Below are 24,330 nucleotides of genomic sequence, written 5' to 3'. Positions count from 1 at the left end.
CAATGTACAGTATATTAAATACATGAAGATTGAACACATTTATTTAACTACTTAACGACCGCACCACACCAATTGGACACAGCTGCAGGCCCAAGACCACTCAACAGCAATTGGTGTGAAGTCCTGGCGGAGATTGCAGGGGATCATGCTCCGCTCCATCATCAGTCTACCAGTGGCGATCGCCGCTAGGAGAGTGTTAGGATGGCAAAAGTTTATATTGACACCGTATATTTACATTGTACAGAGCTGCAATGTACAGCAGCCCTGTACTGAGGACAGCCTTGTCATTTGGTTGTCCCCTCTGCAGGCACAAGAGCAATCGGCTCTCATAGGCTGATGTCTATGAGAGCTGATCGCAGGGATTGGCTGGCGGGAGGGAGGGCAGGTCTATAGTAAAACACATTTTTTAAAAATAGCACATTTATAAAAATAAAATAAAAACAAACAAATAAATAAATAAGCATCCCATCAGGGATCGGAGCCCACCAACAGAAAGCTCTGTTTGGTGGGCAGAAAAGGAGTGGGAGAACCACTTGTGTACTGAGTTGTACGGCCCTGCAGCGATCCCTTAAAGCTGCAGTGGCCTAATTTGTAAAAAATAGCCTGGTCCTTGGGAAAGGGGGGGGGGGGGGTGTAAAGTCTGTGGTCCTTAAGTGGTTAGGTAATAAAATACAGAACATCATAAATTCTCTAATAGCCTGTAAAATGGCAATAGATAAATCATCTTATTTATGGCATTTGCGCCACATGAATGGTTTAATACAGAAATTGCACCACATGAATCCATTCAGAGACATAGAAGTATGTAACCACAGTATCTGTCAATCATCAGACATTGTCAATAAAGTTTTTTTTAGGGTGTTGCTCACTGTGCTACTTCAGACATCACCCCACAACACTGCAGACATCAACACAGTCATCTTCAAATGCAACCTCTGTAGAAATTCGTCTACAGTGATGAAAATTTGGGACTTACCGTCCACAGAGGAGGAGGCAATACGTTATTTTCAATCCTTTAAGATACTTCCATGTGAAAAGGTTTGCACAAATGGCCACCCCGTGGAATTTTACATCCAAAAAAGCAGCAAACAGTGATAAAAGTGGCAAGGTAAAACAACGGTAAGGTAAAAGATTGCAACAAAAAATGTAGCTTTAAGGAAGGGAACGTGGCATGAGGGTTCCAAACCGCCTTTTTTAACTGTGCTAAGATTCATTTACAGCTGAACCAAAGAGCTAATATCTATCGAATGGGGGAGAGAGCAGATTGACATTCAGATAAAACAGCCATTGACTGGAATAATTACATGAGAAAAATATGTACAGCAAGTCTTCTCTCTCGAGTGTCATGCAAAATCGGAGGCCCAAATAAAGTTGATGAAATCCTTTTCACACGCCGGAAGGACAATGCAGGATGAGTTCTGCCACAGCAATGGCTATTTGGAGTACTGTGTTGTGAAACTAATGAATGTTTTATTATTCTACTAGTGGACCTAAGCCCATTTAAAAACAGGCTAGGTCTTCATTGCGCTTGCGCCCACCGTGCACACACCAGAGCCGCGTACGCCCGCCCGAGCCCGCCCCTTGGCTCACGTCACTCCCCCTGTCTCTGTTTCCCTGCCCATGCGCAGAGTGCAGATGGGACATGGGACGCAGAGACAGTAGGGTTTTATTATATAGGATTTCCAGACAGGAGTGGTTTACTCTTATAGAGGACATAAAAAACAACATACAAGATTGATCCACTATTTACTCTGATTCATGGAAGGTGTATCGCACCGAGGAACTGGAGGCTGCTGGATTTCAGCATTTCAAAGTGAACCACAATTAAGTTGGCCACACGATAAAAATGATCGGATCTCCAGAAAAAAATGAAAAGCTTTTTTTTCCATTCGACTGAAAAATCTGATCGGACTTCCCGTTTTTTTTATCGATCCGGAATGCTGGAAATTTTTCTTCCAATTTTTCTTAAAGGATACCACAACTGAAATGTGACATAATGAGATAGACATGTGTATGTACAGTGCCTAGCACACAGATAACTATGCTGTGTTCCTTTTTTTCTTTCTCTGCCTGAAAGAGTTAAATATCAGGTATGTAAGTGGCTGACTCAGTCCTGACTCAAACAGGAAGTGACTACAGTGTGACCCTCACTGATAAGAAATTCCAACTATAATACACTTTTCTAGCAGAAAATGGCTTCTGAGAGCAAGAAAGAGGTAAAAAAGGGGAATTTCTTATCAGTGAGGGTCACACTGTAGTCACTTCCTGTCTGAGTCAGGACTGAGTCAGCCACTTACATACCTGATATTTAACACTTTCAGGCAGAGAAAGAAAAAAGGGAACACAGCATAGTTATCTGTGTGCTAGGCCAGTGTTTCTCAACATTTTATAAGTGTGTACCCCTTTTAAAACCCTGTACTCATCGAGTACCCCCTAGCACAGTAAACATGATCACAAGTACCCCTTGACAAATATATATTTAATCGTAGTACATGATAATTGGTTCTAAACAATGTGCAAGCATTTATTATTGCTTTTAATTAGCTAAAATACTAATTTGATGTTGTTTAAATAGGAATTATGATTTTCTAAATCTCTAAATTTGTTATTCTTGGTTAAGTATATCAAGCCCGAGTACCCCCTGGACCCATCAGAAGTACCCCCTGGGGTACGCGTACTGCATGTTGAGAACCTAGGTGCTAGGCACTGTACATACACATGTCTATCTCATTATGTCACATTTCAGTTGGGGTATCCTTTAAGATTGTATGGTGTGTGTTAGAATGTCAATTTATTAATATACACACCCCAGCAATTTTCTCAGAGTTTCCAATCATTGTTATCATATTTGGGGAAAAAAATTAAGATAGGGGTGTGGCACATTGGTCATATTTTTGAAATGTTACAATTAGTCTGAAAAATTGATTGCAATTCTTGAATTGAACAGATATTTAAAAAATTGTGTGGTGTGTGGCCACCTTTACAATTGCATTGATCAAAGCACAGGTGTTCACACGCAAAATATAGAACGTTTGTGGGGCCAAGCCAAATGGCGGAACAAAAAAAAAGAGGAACGGTGCGTCAGCATCTGGAGTCCTATCGCAGCGAATTCATGTGGAACAGACTGCACAAAGAAGACTTATTTATTACAATTTTATTAGCTATTCGGGACTTTCCCCTTGAAAACGGAATACTCATGCCATATGAACATAGAGTAGCTATGCCCTATGAACACTCTCTGAATTAATTCACGTGGTGAAATTTCTGTATTAAACCATTCATGTGGGGCAAACTCCATAAAGAAGATGACTTATCTATTGCCATTTTACAGGCTATTTGGAATTTTTTCATTAAAAACTGAATATTTATTGCCTGTGGCTTATTAAATTGTTTATAGCTGATTTCTGTATTAAACTAATTTTTCCCCAAATTGAAATGATGTTCTGTATTTTGTTACTTAAATAAACATGTTTAATATTCATGTAGGGCAGCACGGTGGCGTAGTGCTTAGCGCTCTTGCCTTGCAGCGCTGGGTCCCTGGTTCAAATCCCAGCCAGGGCACCATCTGCAAGGAGTTTGTATGTTCTCCCCGTGTCTGCGTGGGTTTACTCCGGGTACTCCGGTTTCCTCCCACTTCCCAAAAACATACAGATAAGTTAATTGGCTCACTCCTAAATTGGCCCTAGACTACAGTACTTACACTACATAATATACATACATAGACATATGATAATAGTAGGGATTAGATTGTGAGCTCCTTTGAGGGACAGTTAGTGACAAGACAATATATATATACTGTACAGCGAGATGTCGGCGCTATATAAATACTAACTAATAATAATAATAATAATGTATTTAATATACCATTGCATTCATAGGAACTTTTCACTTCTGTCCACTATGAGGCGCCACAGCACCTCTATTGAACAAGAATGCAGGCTGTTAAAAGAGGATCTGAGATAAACTTTTATTAATTGCATAATTGTGTTCCTTTCATATAGTTTATAGGGCATTCCTCAAGCCAAATACATTTTTTGTTTTTTGTTTAAATACTCTACTTCCCTATAAACTAAACAAGCCTCGACCACAGCTTTTCAGAGAGACTTGGAACTCAGTCCAAGGGCTTATGGGAGCTCAGTCTGGGCAGGAGGAGGTGGAGGTTACTAGCTGGAGATTTCAGAGGCAGAGGGGAGGAGGGAGGAGTGAAGTTTTTACAGGCGTAGGGCTGGAGATACTATCAGCTTGCCTGTGTGTAATGTGACAAACAGAACATGGCTGCCCTCATTGTATCACAGGAATAAATAATCAAAAACCATTGAAGCTGTTTGCAGCTATACTTGCTGTGCAAACTATGTAAACTTTAGATAAGATATATAGACAAGTTACTTGTCATAGTTAGTTTTTAATCTCAGATCCGCTTTAAGTAATGTCACTTCTCAGGGAACAGAGCAGCTGCTGTGCAGTGACGAATCAGCTGTTGGAGAAGTGTTGTGTACTATTTCACAGCCTGTGTAACTGACAAACTGTTTACATGTGTCCTGCTAGATGGGATAATGCGCAAGTACCACACTCAGTACACGAATAATGCTTCCCACCAGTGTGTAAGCTTTCATGTCTGACAAGCTATTTCTGTGTAAAACAATTCCCTCACTCAGCTCATAAATACAGGGTTTCACCAGTATGAGATCTCTCATGTCTGACAAGATTTGTTCTATGTGCAAAACATTTCCCACACTCGGCACATCTATAAGGCTTCTCACCAGTGTGAGATCTCCCATGACTGATAAGGTGCGATTTAAGCGCAAAACGTTTCCCACATGCAGCACATGAGTAAGGCTTCTCACCGGTGTGAACTCTCTCATGGGTGTCAAGCACTGATTTCTGTACAAAACATTTCCCACACTCAGCACATGAATATGGCTTTTCACCAGTGTGAGATCTCTCATGCCTGACAAGGTTTGCTTTATCACTGAAAGCTTTCCCACACTCAGTACATGAATACGGCTTTTCACCAGTGTGAGTCCTCTCATGACTAATAAGATGTGACTTAAAACCAAAACATTTCCCACATGCAGTACATGAAAAGGGCTTCTCGCCAGTGTGAGATCTCTCGTGACTCAGAAGATGTGATTTAAGCCCAAAACATTTCCCACACTTGGCACAAGAATAAGGCTTTTCGCCAGTGTGGGATCTCTGATGTGTGACAAGGCGTGATTTCAATGCAAAACATTTCCCACACTCAGCACATGAATAGGGCTTCTCACCCGTGTGCGATCTCTCATGTCTGACAAGTAGCCCTTTCTGTATGAAGCATTTCCCACACTCAGCACATGAATAGGGCTTCTCACCAGCATGGGATCTCTCATGTCTGACAAGAGCTGATTTCCAAACAAAACATTTCCCACACTCAGCACATGAATAGGATTTCTCACCTGTGTGAGATCTCTCATGTGTAACAAGTTTAGATTTCTGTACAAAACATTTCCCACACTCCGTACATGAATAAGACTTATCACCAGAGTGAGATCTCTCATGTATGACAAGATGTGATTTCTGTATAAAACCTTTCCCACACTCAGCACAGTTATAGGGCTTCTCAACAGTATGAGTTCTCTCATGTATGACAAGGTCTGATTTCTGTATAAAAGATTTCCCACACTCAGCACATGAATAGGGCTTCTCACCAGTGTGAGACCTCTTATGTCTGACAAGAGCAGATTTCCAAACAAAACATTTCCCACACTCGGAACAGGAATAAGCCCCTCCAGCAGGGGGAGAGCTGTGCTGGGTAGGAGGCCCCTCAGGGTTAGACAGGTGAGAGGAGTCTGGGGGAATATTTGGGGTAACCAGGATATCTGCAGGAGACTCCCTTCCAGTGACATCATCATCATCCGTTGTACAGTCTGTGGATACAGAGAGACGAGTCTCTGAGAGGTTCCTGATGCCGGGACTCCGCCCTGCAAATAGAGAAACATCATCACTTCTTGTTGGGACGGTCAGTGAGCTGCTGAGAATTCCAAGTTTATGCATAGCTTTACAAATAATTAGCATGCAATTAGCACCATCTTAGAGTTATTGGCATGTCACTGACCAACACTAGTTATGAGCCTGACAGAGAACTACAGAAGGTTGTGCTCATTACAAACAGCCAAGCACATGATAATAACTTTGCCTTAAAACTGTCTCTTAGTGCCTCCTCCTGTCATTCTGTGCCCCTCAGTGCCTCCTCCTGTCATTCTGTGCCTCCTCCTGCTGTTCTGTGCTCCTCAGTGCCCCCTCCAGTGTATCTGTGCCCCTCAGTGTCTCCTTCTGCTGTACTGTGCTCCTCAGTGTCCCCTCCTGTCATTCTGTGCCTTTCAGTGTCTCCTCCTGTGATTCTGTGCCCTCAGTGCCTCATCCTGTCATTCTGTGTCCCTCAGTGCTTCCTGTCATTCTGTGCCCTTCAGTGCCTCCTCCTGTCATTCTGTGCCCCTCAGTGCCTCATCCTGTCATTTTGTGCCCCTCAGTGCCTCCTCTGTCATTCTGTGCCCCTCAGTGCCTCCTCTTGTCATTCTATGCCCCTCAGTGCCTCCTCCTGTTGCTCTGTGCCCCTTCAGAGCCCCTTTTTGTCCTTCTGGGCCACAGCTTTTCCTCTTCATGTCCCATTGTGACCCTCCTGTACCCCGTTGCCTCATTATGCTTTCTCCTACCCACTCTCACTTCTGACTTTTGGGGAAGTTTAATGCATTTGCTGTCTCATTCATCTTGGAAGTGACATCCAGTGGCGTACCTACCATAAAGCTACAGGTGCTCACAGCACCGGATGGAGCCATGGCTAAGGGTGCCACTGTGGTGCTCAGTCACTGTGTTCTTCCACCTGGGACCTTTGTCATAGTTTGGGCAACATTCTTAAAAATAGCAGCAGGCAGTGTAAGGGACTGTACTACTTCCTGCACTAGATATAGCACCTCTCCCTCTTCCTGTCCCGTGGGCAATATGTTTCCTCACTCTCTATACACAGCCTGCAGTGAGTGAATGTGTAGAGCAGCAGGGTGAGTAGAGAGAATGATTGCTGTGCTGCAGCTGGGACATAAGCAGGGAGAGGTGGCAGGAGGTGTTTAGTACTTCAGAAGTTTCTTGTCTGTAAATAATCAGCACTGGGTGTCAAATTCCCTAGGTACGCCACTGGTGCAATCATTGTTCAAATTCTTTCTATACAGGAAGGCAGAATTGTACTTGATATAGTTGTTTTAGTATATTGACTTTTTAACTACCTTGATATTCAGTCTCCCCTCCCCAAACATCACTTACATTCTAACAGCCCCTCCCCCACTTACTGGCTTCATATGATCTATGCTGTGCTCAGCAGAAACATATTACTTAATGTGTCTGTTCAATATCTAATGTTTATTACTCACCACTACTCATCCCTGTAATAATGTCTTGCTCTTTAGCTGCCCTCATCATGTTGCCCTCCTCCACAGCCTGCTGATCACCCCTCACATTCGTCTCTTCTTCTTCCTCTTTAATTGTCCTCATCGTGTTACCCTCTCCCATAGATTGCTGATCACTCTTCACATATGTCTCTTCTTCTTCCTCTTTAACTGTCCTCATCATGTCACATTCCTCCGTAGACTGCTGATCACCCCTCACATATGTCTCATTTTCTTCCTCTTTATATGTCCTCATCATGTCATTCTCCTCTGTAGACTGCTGATCACCCCTCACATATGTCTCATTTTCTTCCTCTTTATTTGTCCTCATCACGTCTCCCTCCTCCATAGACTGTTGATCACTCCTCACATATGTCTCTTCTTCCTCTTTAATTGTCCTCATTATTACACCATCCTCCATAGATTGCTGATCACTCTTCACATACGTCTCTTCTTCTTCCTCTTTAATTGTCCTCATTATTACACCATCCTCCATAGATTGCTGATCACTCCTCACATACATCTCTTCTTCTTCCTCTTTATATGCCCTCATCATGTCACCCTCCTCCATAGACTGCTGATCATTCCTCACATACGTCTCTTCTTCTTTCTCTTTAATTGTGCTCATTATTACACCCTTCTCCATAGATTGCTGATCACTCCTCACATACGTCTCTTCTTCCTCTTTAATTGTCCTCATCATGCCACACCTTTCCACAGACAGCTGATCACTCTTCACATATGTCTCTTCTTCTTTAATTGACCCTGTCATGTCACCCTCCTCCATAGACTGCCAATCACTCCTCACATACGTCTCTTCTTCTTCCTCTTTAATTGTCCTCATCATGTCACCCTCCTCCATAGACTGCTGATCACTCCTCACATATGTATCCTTTTTCTCTTTAATCCCAGCATTCACATGTTTTCCACCCTAAGTACATAAAATGAGAGATAATTTAGTATTTATACACAGATAGCAGTGCTTCCCCTTGTGTCCTACCTGCAGCCCCCCCTTCTTCATTTCAAAGAGTTTTATTTTTGACAAAAAGTAATGTACATTATAAGCAAGTAATGTACATTATAAGCAAAAAAAGCGTATAACTGTCTCATAGGGACAAACTTGAACGATAACATGTCTTACAATGTGAAGCAAATTATAACATTGTAAGGATAATTTCACTTGGTGTATAATTAAGTTATTCATAGTCTTGTTTACAAAATATTGGCTCTAGCCACAAGCATTACATAAAGGGGACATTGATGTAAGGGGTAGCAAAATGATGGCTTTATACAGAAAACGCACAAGCTCTAAGTCCATCACCCTCAGCGAAAGAGAGCCAGGACTGACAGGTGTTAGTGAATATGTCCATAGTGTCATTGGCAATTGTTATTAACCACTTTGTTCTATCTGGACGACAACCCCCCCCCGAAAAAAAGTTTGCCTTAGGGACTTTAATATGCATGTCATGAGGGTATACTACAGTTATATTAGTAAATAGGGGCTTATAATTATTGGCCAGATACAAAAAAAAAACTTAAACAGAAAAAATACACTATTATTTCAAAACAATAAATTGTCGACATACATTGTATTAGAAACATAACTTAAATGTGATAAGCGGGACTAACGGGCAAATACAATGTGTGGGTTTTATTTATAGTAGCATTGCTTATTTTAAAACTGTAGGGGGTAAAATTGTAGAAAGTGTATTTTTTTCTTTTTTTTCCCATATAAAATGCTTAGAAAATAAAGTAAGTGCAGAAAACAAGGATCGTCCACAAAAAGCCCAATTTGTGTCAAAAAAACCACCAAAAGATATAGGTCATTGAGATAAAGTTATCGCCAAATGAATGGGAAGAGTGCTGACAGGTGAAAATGGCTCTTGGCAATAAGTGTAAAATGGCCTGTGGGCTGAAGTGGTTAATCTCTCAGAGATGAGTAGATCAGTCACAATCTTTCTGGTAAGTTCTAGTGGGAGCATAGGCTGAATCCACTGTGTAGCGATATGTAACCTGGCAGCCCTGGCTAAGTGCTGTGCCAGGAGGTGATGGGGGCAATTCCATCCTATGGCTTTATCACCTAACAGCAGCCTTAAAGGACAACTGAAGTGAGAAATATATGGAGGCTGCCATATTAATCTCCTTTTATACAATAACAGTTGCCTGGTAGTCCTGCTTGTCTTTTAGGATGCAGTCGTGTCTGAATAATGCCAGAAACAAGCATGCAGCTAATCTTTCAGATCTGACAATAATGTCAGAAACACCTGATCTGCTGCATACTTGTTCAGGGTTTATGGCTAAAAGTATTAGAGGCAAAAGATTAGCAGGATAGCCAGGCAACTGGTATTGCTTAAAAGGAAATAAATATGGCAGCCTCCATATCCATGTTGCTTCAGTTGCCCTTTAAGGGATTAGGCGGAATCGTTATTTCCAAAACTTGGTTAATAAGCAAGGAGACCTGAGACCAAATTCTCTTCATCATTAAACAGAACCACCAGATATGTGAGTATGTGCCAACTTGGCCGCAATTCCTGAAACACAGATTAGACTTAGTGGGGGATGTAGAATGAAGCCTTTCTGGACCAAGTATGTCCGGTGTGGGACCCTTGGTTTCTATGTGAGAAATAGCTGCTTCCTTTGGTCAGACAACATTTCGACCATCAGATTTTCGTCATCTGCAGTCCTAGGTCAGATTCCCATTGTTGCATATGAATATGTTTGGTCCTTTCTAAGGATTGTGAAATCACTGAATAGAGATATGAAATCAGGCCTACCTCTAGGGGTTTAAGGTCACATTAAGCCTCAAAACAAGTTCTAGGGGTGGTTTGAGGTGAAGCATGTCTTCAGGATTAAAGATAATGATACATTTGGAGGTGGAAAGGAGATAAGCTGAGAGAACGTTTATCAAGTGGGTGTGCATCATTAATCAGAAATTGCTTTATATTACGGTAGCCTTTTGTTTTCCACCACTGAAATGCTCCACCCTCTAAGCCTGGGGGGGGGGGGGGGGGGCTTGAGTGGAGGAAGGGCTACCAAAAACTGGTAGCAACTGAGGTGTCTGGGATTGAAGATGTTTAGATAGAGTGGAACAAAAGGGGAGAGATCATTCTATATTTGGCAGGAGAGTGTCATTGCATCCAGATAAGTGCCCTGAGGCACGCTGAAGCTAGGAGGTCATCCTTAATTTGGGACCAGTGTGGAACATCATGACCCACATGCACTTGTGCCAGCTGGGCTACCTGGTGCAGCTCTGTAATAGCTAACTAGATCTGGGACTCGCAGACCACCCCAAGACCTATTCCAGAACATGGTGCACTTCCTGAGCCTACTATTTTTGTTATTCCAGATACACTAAAGTATGTGAGCTTATAGGTCTTTAAGAGAAGCATGCGTAAGAGTAATGGGTAATGAGTGGAACAGGTAGAGGATGCAAGGCAGGACAGCATCCACCACGTGTAACGATCGGTGTAACACACACGTGTAACGATCAGTGTAACACAGAGAGGGTCTGATTACCGGTGATCTGCAGTATCACCGAGAATGCAGAATATACCCGATTATTGATGATCTTGCATTTCTTTTTGGAGTTCCTAATAAATGTGTTTGACTGTCTGAATCGCAGTCGTTGTCATGTCTGCTTGAGGGAGGTAAGACCACCACTTCCTCCTTCAATTTTGCCATTTAAGTTGGTTTTTAAGCTCATTTAATCTAATCTTATACTTTTGGCGCCTCTGTTCACTGTGTACAATTTAGAGTCTTGTCACTAACTGTCCCTCACAGGAGCTCACAGTCTAATCCCTACCAGGGTCCTATGTCTATGTCTTTATCGTATTTATTGTAGTCTAGGGCCAATTTCTAGGGGGAAGCCAATTAACTTATTTGTATGTTTTTTGGATGTGGGAGAAAACCGGAGTCCCCGGAGGTAACCCACGCAGATACGGGGAGAACATACATACTCCTTGCAGATGTTGACCTTGCTTGGATTCGAACCGGGGGGACCCAGCGCTGCAAGGCGAGAGCGCTAACCACTATGCCACCGTGCTTTATAATTTAATTGAAGGAGATCTAAGGGTTTCGAGGAAATTTTCAATCCGAGATAGGTAATATATTTGGTCTAGTGTGCGATACCTAACTGAGTTGTTAAGCTCGTTGCCATGGCGCGGATGCATTGATGTCACACGCTGTGTGCACTGGCACTCAGCGGTCGATGGTGAAGGTGGTTGTGCGCACGCCTGTGACACATCCACGCCAGCCAGACTGACATTGGTGCCGGCAGTAGGGGTAGGCGTGGTGAATGCACGCTTTATGTACACGCCTCCCATCCATGGTGTTGTTGAACAATTCCTCTGCCTTGGTGGCTGTAAGATCTGTGATCAAGCACCGCTAGGTGCGAAACAATTGTTGGACAGAGGGCTACTGTGTGGGGTCCACCTGTATTGGTGATGTATAAAATTTTTTCCAACCTCATTGCAAATTGCTGCGGTCACTTTTTACCACTTGTGTGCAATAAACCTTTGCTGGAAGACTCCGGTGCCCATTGGATTGTGGATTTGGGCTGTATGTTCTTCATGTGGAGGAACAGTATTTGTTGGAGCAATACCACTTTTTGGATCTCATCTGTCGTTCAGAGAGCGGGGAGTTACTCTTCTTTGCCTTGTGTGTTTGATTGATCATCTTATCCCCATCACTCCCTACGCACCAATGCAGAAGGCGTCTAATTCAAAATAGTCTGAACCCATGATAGTAACCACAGAGGTGGAGCCTGGGGACACCTTCCAGTCAGAATGATCAGATTGGAAAACGTATTTTTCAGATGACGGTGCAGCAACGCCCGCAACACAGAGCCCTTAACACCAGGCAACTGGAGCAGAAACTATCAAAGGTCTCTGAAAAAGAGGTTAGAATTTTTTGGACTATAGCATCACTAAAGCAGCACAAAGAGAAAGGATACGTGTCCCGAGGATTTTGTTCCTATAGAGCCCCAGCTGAATATCGCGATGATCCTCCCTTTATTGAAAAATGGAAGCCTGCCCACTTAGAACATGCTAAGAGGCTGTTGGAGTTAGCCCTTGAGTGTTCTGAGCAGGAACACGATACAGAGTCGGAAAATATACAGTGGTTTGCAAAAGTATTCGGCCCCCTTGAAGTTTTCCACATTTTGTCATATTACTGCCACAGACATGAATCAATTTTATTGGAATTCCATGTGAAAGACCAATACAAAGTGGTGTACACGTGAGAAGTGGAACGAAAATCATACATGATTCCAAACATTTTTTTACAAATTAATAACTACAAAGTGGTGTGTGCGTAATTATTCGGCCCCCTTTGGTCTGAGTGCAGTCAGTTGCCCATAGATATTGCCTGATGAGTGCTAATGACTAAATAGAGTGCACCTGTGTGTAATCTAATGCCAGTACAAATACAGCTGCTCTGTGACGGCCTTAGAGGTTGTTTAAGAGAATATTGGGAGCAACAACACCATGAAGTCCAAAGAACACACAAGACAGGTCAGGGATAAAGTTATTGAGAAATTTAAAGCAGGCTTAGGAAACAAAAAGATTTCCAAAGCGTTGCACATCCCACGGAGCACTGTTCAAGCGATCATTCAGAAATGGAAGGAGTATGGCACAACTGTAAACCTACCAAGACAAGGCCATCCACCTCAACTCACAGGCCGAACAAGGAGAGCGCTGATCAGAAATGCAGTCAAGAGGCCCATGGTGACTCTGGACAAGCTGCAGAGATGTACAGCTCAGGTGGGGGAATCTGTCCATAGGACAACTATTAGTCGCACTGCATAAAGTTGGCCTGTATGGAAGAGCGGCAAGAAGAAAGCCATTGTTAACAGAAAAGCATAAGAAGTCCCGTTTGCAGTTTGCCACAAGCCATGGGGGACACAGCAAACATGTGGAAGAAGGTGCTCTGGTCAGATGAGACCAAACTGGAACTTTTTGGCCAAAATGCAAAATGCTATGTGTGGTGGAAAACTAACACTGCACATCAGTCTGAACACACCAGTCCCACTGTCAAATACATGATGGTGGCAGCATCATGCTCTGGGGGTGCTTCTCTTCAGCAGGGACAGGGAAGCTGGTCAGAGTTGATGGGAAGATGGATGGAGCCAAATTTAGGGCAATCTTGGAAGAAAACCTCTTGGAGTCTGCAAAAGACTTGAGACTGGGGCAGAGGTTCACCTTCCAGCAGGACAACAACCCAAAACATAAAGCAAGGGCAACAATGGAATGGTTTACAACAAAACATATCCATGTGTTAGAATGGCCCAGTTAAAGTCCAGATCTAAATCCAATCGATAATCTGTGGCAAGATCTGAAAACTGCTGTTCACAAACGCTGTCCATCTAATCTGACTGAGCTGGAGCTGTTTTGCAAAGAAGAATGGGCAAGGATTTCAGTCTCTAGATGCGCAAAGCTGGAATGTCTCATACCCTAAAACACTGGCAGCTGTAATCGCAGCAAAAGGTGGTTCTACAAAGTATAGACTCAGGGGGCCGAATAATTACACACACCCCACTTTGCAGTTATTTTTTTTTTTTTTAAATGTTTGGAAACATGTATGGTTTTCATTCCGCTTCTCACATGTACACCACTTTGTATTGGTCTTTCACATGGAATTCCAATAAAAGTGATTCATGTTTGTGGTAGTAATATGACAAAATGTGGAAAACTTCAAGGGGGCCGAATACTTTTGCAAACCACTGTAAATCATTTGAAGGATGAAGGATCAACTCCATAAAGTGGCAGGGGACAAATTGAGTATTTGAGGGATCAAGAGGATTTTCTTTCACTGAGTCCAGATAGACCCTAAGCCTAAAATCACTAAAAAGAGGAAGCCACACAAGCCTAGAGAGGTCACTTGGACCACAGCCTCGGGTTCTGAGTCCAAGGGGGACAGCAAAGGCAAATAACCCAAACTCACCCCTTTAGGAAGAAAACAAGGAGAGGGAAGAGGAAGAGACTAAGAACATGTGCAAAAAAGTATCTATTAAGGGCCAGAATTGATTGATGAAGTCTCTGTGTCTGATCAGTTGCAGGTAGTCAACCTATCTGGAGTTGAACTGTTGGCCCTTGTCTGGAGATCTTGCGAAAAGCGCCTTAACTTTGTAACTACCCAAACTTTTGATTACACCCAATTTGCGATCTATCTTTATCGTGATATTCGGAAGATAAACATATACAAATTGTTTGCAGGAAAACATGCAACCCCCTAGGGACGGTAACTATGGAAATCTTGGGTTCTATCACTCCCTTTCCACCACTAGCTGGTTTAGCACTGGACATATTCCAAAAACAGGTCTTGAAGGACACAAAGGCATTAGTGTATCCACAAGATAACAAAAATCTATCTACCGCTGAATGAAAGGCTATCAAGATCTTACCCAGATCTTACAAATAAAAAAGCAGTCAAGGGGGGGAAAGATAGCAGTGCAATATACAGCTAGCCACATCTGTGCTAATTTCCACACTCCCTGTGTAGCCGCATGGTTCATCATACCTGCCAATGGGATAGTGTTAAAAGCGTCTGGTTGGCTCAGATGCCCCCCTCTCCTTTACCGTGTAGTATTGGCTCTTGATACAAGCTGGGCTCTCTAGAACTATCTTTGTATATATATGGTGGCCTGATGACGGGTTTCAACAAAAACCCGAAATGAACGTGTGTCATTACCTATACCTAGACTCCATTATTAAAGGGGAACTGAAGAGAGAGGTATATGGAGGCTGTCATGTTTATTTCCTTTTAATCAATACCAGTTGCCTGGCAGCCCTGCTGGTCTATTTCTCTGCAGTAGTATCTGATTAAAACCAGAAACAAGCATGCAGCTAGTCTTGTCAGATCAGACTTATAAGTCTAAACCACTGAAACACCTGAACTGCTGCATGCTTGTTCAGGGGCTATGGCTAATAGTATTAGAGGCAGAGGATCAGCAGGGCTGCCAGGCAACTGGTATTGTCTAAAAGGAAATAAACATGACAGCCTCCATATACCTCTCTCTTCAGTTCCCCTTTAAGCTCATTGTACTGACCGTGCTATGTTCACTATGTCAAGTCAGACTATGCTACTTTCTGGTTTCATGAAAGTTGCTCTTTTCTGATTTTCATGAGGACCATCTACACGAATGGAAAAAAGTTTTTTTTTAATATTTTGTACTGTGCCTAAAAAAAGTTTTTGATTATGATTTTACACTGCAAAGATTGTGTCTAAGCATCTTCTTTAAACGTTTACAGTTCTCTACTACTGAACAACTCTGCTAATTTCCAACTGCTCAACCATACCAATTTCTGTATTAATCCTCCCAATGCTTCCCCATACCCATGTCTGTACTAATCTCCCCACTGCTCTCCCATTCCCATGTCTGTACTAATCCCTCACTGCACACTCATACCTATGTCTGTACTAATCTCTCCACTGCTCTCCCATACCCATGCCTGTACTAATCCCCCCACTGCTCCCCCATACCCATGTCTGTACTAATCCCCCCACTGCTCCCCCATACCCATGTCTGTACTAATCCCCCACTGCTCACCCATACCCGTGCCTGTACTAATCCCCCCACTGCTCCCCCATACCCATGTCTGTACTAATCCCCCACTGCTCCCCCATACCCATGTCTGTACTAATCTCCCCACTGCTCCCCCATACCCATGTCTGTACTAATCTTCCCACTGCTCCCCCATACCCATGTCTGTACTAATCCTCCCACTGCTCCCCCATACCCATGTCTGTACTAATCCCCCCACTGCTCCCCATACCCATGCCTGTACTAATCTCCCCACTGCTCCCCATTCCCATGTCTGTACTAATCCCCCCACTGCTCTCCCATACCCCTGTCTGTACTAATCTCCCCACTGCTCCCCCATACCCATGTCTGTACTAATCTCCCCACTGCTCCCCCATACCCATGTATGTACTAATCCCCCCACTGCTCCCCCATACCCATGTCTGTACTAATCCCTCCACTGCTCCCCCATACCCATGTCTGTACCAATCTCCCCACTGCTCCCCCATACCCATGTATGTACTAATCCCTCCACTGCTCCCCCATACCCATGTCTGTACCAATCTCCCCACTGCTCCCCCATACCCATGTATGTACTAATCTCCCCACTGCTCCCCCATACCCGTGTCTGTACTAATCCCTCACTGCACCCCCATACCCATGTCTGTACTAATCTCCCACTGCTCCCCCATACCCATGTCTGTACTAATCTCCCCACTGCTCCCCCATACCCATGTCTGTACTAATCTCCCCACTGCTCCCCCATACCCATGTCTGTACTAATCCTCCCACTGCTCCCCCATACCCATGTCTGTACTAATCCCCCCACTACTCCCCCATACCCATGTCTGTACTAATCCCCCCACTGCTCCCCCATACCCATGTCTGTACTAATCTCCCATTGCTCTCCATACCCATGTCTGTACTAATCCCCCCACTGCTCTCCCATACCCATGTCTGTACCAATCTCCCCACTGCTCCCCCATACCCATGTCTGTACTAATCCCCCCACTGCTCCCCCATACCCATGTCTGTACTAATCCCCCCACTGCTCCCCCATACCCATGTCTGTACTAATCCCCCCACTGCTCCCCCATACCCATGTCTGTACTAATCTCCCCACTGCTCCCCCATACCCATGTCTGTACTAATCCCCCCACTGCTCCCCCATACCCAGGTCTGTACTAATCCCCCCACTGCTCCCCCATACCCATGTCTGTACTAATCCCCCACTGCTCACCCATACCCGTGTCTGTACTAATCTCCCCACTGCTCCCCCATACCCATGTCTGTACTAATCCCCCCACTGCTCCCCCATACCCATGTCTGTACTAATCCCCCACTGCTCCCCCATACCCATGTATGTACTAATCCCCCCACTGCTCCCCCATACCCATGTCTGTACTAATCTCCCCACTGCTCCCCATTATCCATGTCTGTACTAATCCTTCCACTACTCCCCAATACCCATGTCTGTACTAATCCCCCACTGCTCCCCCATACCCATGTCTGTACTAATCCCCCCACTGCTCCCCATACCCATGTCTGTACTAATCTCCCCACTGCTCACCCATACCCATGTCTGTACTAATCCCCCACTGCTCCCCCATACCCATGTCTGTACTAATCTCCCCACTGCTCGTCCATACCCATGTCTGTACTAATCCCCCCACTGCACCCCCATACCCATGTCTGTACTAATCTCCCCACTGCTCACCATACCCATGTCTGTACTAATCTCCTCACTGCTCCTCCATACCCATGTCTGTACTAATCTCCTCACTGCTCCCCCATACCCATGTCTGTACTAATCTCCCCACTGCTCCCCCATACCCGTGTCTGTACTAATCCCTCACTGCACCCTCATACCTATGTCTGTACTAATCTCCCCACTGCTCGCCCATACCCATGTCTGTACTAATCCCCCCACACTGCTCCCCCATACCCATGTCTGTACTAATCCCCTCACTGCTCCCCTATACCCATGTCTGTACTAATCTCCCCACTGCTCGCCCATACCCATGTCTGTACTAATCCCCCCACACTGCTCCCCCATACCCATGTCTGTACTAATCCCCTCACTGCTCCCCTATACCCATGTCTGTACTAATCTCCCCACTGCTCCCCCATACCCATGTCTGTACTAATCTCCCCACTGCTCGCCCATACCCATGTCTGTACTAATCCCCCCACACTGCTCCCCCATACCCATGTCTGTACTAATCCCCTCACTGCTCCCCTATACCCATGTCTGTACTAATCCCCCCACTGCTCCCCCATACCCATGTCTGTACTAATCTCTCCACTGCTCGCCCATACTCATGTTTGCACTAATCTCCCCACTGCTCCCCCATACCCATGTCTGTACTAATCTCCCCACTTCTCCCCCATACCCTTGTCTGTACTAGTCTCCCACTGCCCACCCATACTCATTTCTGTACTAATCCCCCACTGCTCTCCCAGACCCATGTCTGTACTAATCCCCCACTGCTCTCCCATACCCATGTCTGTACTAATCTCCCCACTGCTCCCTCATACCCATGTCTGTACTAATCGCCCACTGCTCACCCATACCAATGTCTGTACTATATCCCCCCACTGCTCCCCCATACACATGTCTGTACTAATCCCCCACTGCTCCCCCATACCCATGTCTGTACTAATCCCCCACTGCTCACCCATACCAATGTCTGTACTATATCCCCCCACTGCTCTCCCATACCCATGTCTGTACTAATCCCCCCACTGCTCCCCCATACCCATGTCTGTACTAATCCCCCCACTGCTCCCCCATACCCATGTCTGTACTAATCTCCCACCCTGCAGTCTATCCTACTACATGTGCAACGCCCAATGGGCATACATTAGATAGTATATACAGTAACAAGAACTTTTCACAATTACCTTTTCCAACAACGTAGTCTCTCCCCTCCTTGCAACTTATCTTCCTGCTCTGCTAAATTACTTCCTGTATTAGTCGTAATTATTTCCTATCTGTGCGTTCCACCTGGGAGGTGTGAGATTGCCATCTTGTGGCGAGTAGGCTAACTGCAGCCTCTGTTTGTGGGCTCGCCTGCACTCAGCCACTGCTTACTATTGTTATTATTCTCTGTCTGTAATGAACGGTGTCGGCACGTAGAGAGAATCTGATTATTGGTGATCTGCAGTATCACCAAGAATGCAGATATATACCTGATTATTGATGATCTGCAGTATCACCGATAATCAGATATATTGCTAACCTCTGGACACCTATAGATATGTGAGCGTTTGGTGTAACAGTAACACTTTGAGTGAGAACCACCAGAGGAACTGGAGGTCGGAAGATGAAGGGAATTCACCCCGGACTGTGGGTGAATCCCTATAAGCCCAAAGGCTCCCTAGGAGAGGCGCCTGGGCTAGATTGCAGGAAGCCCTGCTGCTAAATGAACCAACTTGCCCTACTGGATGAGAGATCCTGGCTCTCTACACCCTAGTGGTGGGCTAAGGTAGTATAGATACACAGTGCTAGTCTTGGGTGTGAAGAAAGTAGTTACAGCACCCTAGAACTAGCATACATAACATTGATACAGTCCCCTAGTCTTGGGTGTGAGGTCCGTAGTCACAACACCCCGGAACTAGTCTGTAACATAACATAACATAACATTGAGACAGTTTCCTAAGCTTGGGTGTGAGGTCCGTAGTCACAACACCCTGGAACTAGTCTATAGCATAACATAGCATTGAGACAGTTTCCTAAGCTTGGGTGTGAGGTCCGTAGTCACAACACCCTGGAACTAGTCTATAGCATAACATAGCATTGAGACAGTTTCCTAAGCTTGGGTGTGAGGTCCGTAGTCACAACACCCTGGAACTAGTCTATAGCATAACATAGCATGACAAGCGAGAGAATCTAGCTCAGTGTGATTTCCCAGGTCCGTCCTGGTTCCAACACACTGTAGGATCTGACTGAGGTCTGTGTGCAGGGCCGGCCTTTGACCTGAGCGACCGGTGCGATCGCTCAGGGCGCCGGCTTCCAGGGGGCGCTCCTCTCCCCTGGCTGCGTGTTTTTGCGGCCCCGGCTGGGTACTCCCTCTCCGCCCCCTGGTGCCGCTGCTGGGGGTGATGTGCGTGCGCCGTGATGGAGGGGGGAGCCGCGGGGAGGGCAGCCCGACCTCTCCCTCCCTTCCTCTCCGGGCCACCCTCTGTGCTCAGTGCTCCCCCCTCCGATGCAGACTGCAGCAGAAAGAACTCACCTCCCTGGTTCCGATCGCCGGCGCCTCTCACTTGCCGCTGGTATCTTCTACATTAGTTACTGATGCACACTAAACTTCCTGCTTAACAGGAAGTTTAGTGTGTATCGGTAAACTATGTAGAAGAGAGTAGACCAGCGGCAAGTGAGAGGCGCCGGCGATCGGAACCAGGGAGGTGAGTTCTTTCTGCTGCAGTCTGCATCGGAGGGGGGAGCACTGAGCACAGAGGGTGGCCCGGAGAGGAAGGGAGGGAGAGGTCGGGCTGCCCTCCCCGCGGCTCCCCCCTCCACTATGCGGGGGGGGCACCTACCTACCTTATACTGGGGGCAGCTACCTATCTAACCTATACTGGGGGCAGCTACCTATCTAACCTATACTGGGGGGCACCTACCTAATCTAACCTACGCTGGGGGGCAGCTACCTATCTAACCTATACTGGGGGCGGCTACCTATATAGCCAATACTGGGGGCACCTACCTATACTGGGGGGCACCTACCTACCTAACCTATACTGGGGGGCAGCTACCTATCTAACCTATACTGGGGGCAGCTACCTATCTAACCTATACTGGGGGGCACCTACCTATCTAACCTATACTGGGGGCAGCTACCTATCTAACCTATACTGGGGGCAGCTATCTAATATATACTGGGGGCAGCTACCTATCTAACCTATACTGGAGGGCACCTACCTATCTAACCTATACTGGGGGGGCAGCTACCTATCTAACCTATACTGGGGGTGGCTACCTATATAGCCAATACTACGGGCACTTACCTATACTGGGGGGCAGCTACCTATCTAACCTATACTGGGGGGCAGCTACCTATCTAACCTATACTGGGGGGCAGCTACCTATCTAACCTATACTGGGGGCGGCTACCTATATAGCCAATACTGGGGGCACCTACCTATACTGGGGGGCAGCTACCTATCTAACCTATACTGGGGGGCAGCTACCTATCTAATCTACACTGGGGGGCAGTTACCTATCTAATCTATACGGGGGGCACCTACCTATCTAATCTATACTGGGGGGCAGCTACTTATCTAACCTATACTGGGGGCACCTACCTATCTAACCTATACTGGGGGCAGCTACCTATCTAATCTATACTGGGGGCATCTACCTATCTAATCTATACTGGGGCAGCTACCTATCTAACCTATGTTGCAGGTACCTACCTATCTAACCTGTACTGGGGGCACCTACCTATCTACCTACACACTACTAAGCCCCCCCCCCCATTAGTGTATGTGTGTGGTGCGCTCACACGCGAAGAGGATGAATGGGGGGGGGGGGGGGGGCACCAAAATCTGGTTCGCTCAGGGCGCTGTGAAACCTAAGGCCGGCCCTGTCTGTGTGCTAACACATTAAGCATTTGCAACGGCAGACAACGTGAGACTGAGGGACGAGTGGTTATATAGTGCAGCGCTAATCAGCGCCGCCCAGTCCCTTCCAGCCAATCCTCGGATCAGCTGACCAAGGGAGTCAGCTGATCCGTCTCTGCTTCCCATAAAGCTTCTGCCTCTCTGCGCGCGCGTATTCCTCAGCCTATGTGCACAGGAAGGCTGAACCAGAGCAGACACATGTCGCCGCGCATAAACCGCCGGACTAGACGCGGAAACAGCCGCCACGCCGTCAGAGCACGCGGCAGCTATTCCGCAATCCTTCACAGTACCCCCCCCCCCCCCGAGGAGTGGACTCCGGGCACTTGCCACCCGGCTTCCCAGGATGTAAGTCATGGAACTCTTTCCTCAATACCTCTGCGTGCATGCGGCATTCTGGTACCCAAGTTCTATCCTCCACACTATAACCTTTCCAGTGTACCAAATATTGCACAGAATTTTGCACCAGCCAGGAGTCCAGAATCTTCTCAACCTCATACTCGGGTTGATCATGAATTAATACGGGAGGGGGGGGAGTGGAATCCACCTGTACTGCCAGCTTGAGCAATGACATGTGGAATGATCTTACACCGCGCATACTGGTAGGAAGATCAACAGTATAAGTGACAGCATTAATTCTCTTGGTGACTGGAAACGGACCCACAAATCTAGGCCCTAATTTGGGTGACAGTTGTTTTAATGCCAGATGTCGCGTAGACACCCGGACCAAATCTCCTGGTGAAAAGTCCCATTCAGCAGAGCGTCTCTTGTCACCCTGCTTTTTCTGAGACTTGAAAGCCTTCCGCAAATTTGTCTTCACCATAGCCCAAATTTGTTTTAACGCCACCTGCCAATCCTCTAATGCTGGGAAAGGAGTAGATACCACGGGCAAAGGAGCAAACTTAGGAGACCTTCCTGACACCACCTGAAAAGGGGAAAATCCAGAGGAAGAACTCTTCAGGTTGTTGTGCGCAAACTCCGCGAAAGGCAGAAATTTTACCCAGTCAGTTTGTGCATCAGCCACATAGCACCTGAGAAACTGCTCCATGGATTGGTTGACCCTCTCGGTCTGGCCATTTGTCTGTGGGTGGTAGCCTGATGAAAACGAAAGATCCATGCCCATAAGATGACAAAATGCCCTCCAGAACTTAGAAACGAATTGGACTCCCCTATCTGACACTACATTCTCCGGAATGCCATGAAGCCGGAAAATGTGCTGGATGAAGAGATTAGCCAGCTCTTGGGCGGAGGGGAGTCCTTTCAGAGGGATAAAATGGGCCATCTTGCTGAATCTGTCTACTACCACCCAGATGACAGTCATGCCCTCAGACCTGGGGAGTTCACCCACAAAATCCATGGACAGATGGGTCCACGGTTCATTTGGAACCGGCAAAGGCTGTAAGGTCCCCACTGGAGCCTGTCGGGAAGGTTTGCTCCTAGCACACACAGCACACTCTCTCACAAACTCCTTAAAATCTGTGGCCAGAGATGGCCACCATGCACACCTGGCAAGGAGATCCTGTGTCCTGGTGGCCCCGGGATGACCAGCATTCTTATGGGAGTGAAACAGCTGTAAGAGCTGTAAACAAAAGGGCAGAGGCACAAACAACACTCCCTCTGGCTTTCCTTCTGGGACATCCTGCTGATATGGGGCCAGTGTGGCAGCCCAATCTTTCCAGGTCTGTGTGGCTGCCAAAACCACCCTCCGAGGCAGAATAGTCTCAGGTGCCGAGGACTGTGCCGTCTCGGGCTCAAAACACCTGGACAAGGCATCAGCCTTAACGTTCTTGCTACCAGGAGTGTACATAATTATAAAGGAGAATCTGGAAAAGAACAGTGACCACCGGGCCTGTCGAGGACTGAGTCTCTTAGCGTTCTCTATGTACTCCAAGTTTTTATGATCTGTGTAAACTGTAATGACATGTTCTACACCCTCTAACCAATGTCGCCATTCCTCAAAGGCTAACTTGATGGCCAGGAGTTCACGGTTGCCTATATCGTAGTTTCTCTCTGCTGGAGAAAACCTACGGGAGAAGTAAGCGCAAGGATGAAGCTTACTCTGCAAACCGGAACGCTGAGACAGCACAGCCCCCACCCCCACCTCAGAGGCATCAACCTCTACTATGAACGGGAAGGTGACCGACATGTCTCAGGATAGGGGCAGAACAGAACAGTTTCTTTAGGATATCAAAAGCCATGAGGGCTTCCTCGGACCAGCGGTGAGTATCAGCCCCTTTCTTAGTGAGACTGGTGAGGGGCGCAACCACCGTAGAGTACCCTTTAATAAATCTCCTGTAGTAATTCGCAAAACCCAGGAATCTCTGGAGGGCCTTCAGACCTACAGGCTGTGGCCAGTCCAGTACCGCAGAGACTTTTCCAGGGTCCATAGAGAGGCCCGAGGTAGATATTACATACCCCAGAAATGCCACAGAGGTCACCTCAAAAATGCACTTTTCCAGTTTGGCATATAATTGATTCTGTCTTAGTCTTTCCAGCACATACTTAACATGTCTCCAATGCTCGGCCAAAGTGGCTGAAAAGACTAGTATATCATCGAGATATACTAATGCAAATTTCCCCAAAATTGGTCTGAAAACTTAGTTAATCAGCTCTTGGAAGACGGCCGGGGCGTTACACAACCCGAAGGGCATCACTAAGTACTCGTAATGCCCATCGGGTGTATTAAAGGCCGTCTTCCACTCGTCACCGTCCCTGATGCGCACTAGGTTGTATGCACCCCTTAAGTCAAATTTCGAGAAAATTTTAGCATTGGTGATC

At 46.0% G+C, this 24,330-nt stretch overlaps 1 protein-coding gene across 1 annotated transcript; it reads right to left on the bottom strand.

Moving 5' to 3' along the window:
* Nucleotides 1-2,330: 2,330 nt before the first annotated feature.
* LOC137535302 (zinc finger protein 605-like) lies at nucleotides 2,331-18,888 on the bottom strand. The gene is made up of 3 exons (XM_068257133.1): nucleotides 18,835-18,888; nucleotides 7,398-8,343; nucleotides 2,331-5,957 (listed from the first exon to the last, which is right to left on the bottom strand). Exons 2-3 carry the CDS (start codon nucleotides 8,272-8,274, stop codon nucleotides 4,657-4,659), a joined length of 2,178 nt encoding a protein of 725 aa, XP_068113234.1. The 5' UTR covers nucleotides 8,275-8,343; nucleotides 18,835-18,888; the 3' UTR covers nucleotides 2,331-4,656.
* Between the last annotated feature and the right edge of the window lie 5,442 nt (nucleotides 18,889-24,330).

The sequence above is a fragment of the Hyperolius riggenbachi genome, chromosome 10, assembly GCF_040937935.1.
Source record: "Hyperolius riggenbachi isolate aHypRig1 chromosome 10, aHypRig1.pri, whole genome shotgun sequence".
In the NCBI taxonomy this organism is placed as follows: Eukaryota; Metazoa; Chordata; class Amphibia; order Anura; family Hyperoliidae; genus Hyperolius; species Hyperolius riggenbachi.
Note: the sequence above shows the minus strand (reverse complement) of the source record. Positions and strands in the feature narration are given on the sequence as shown.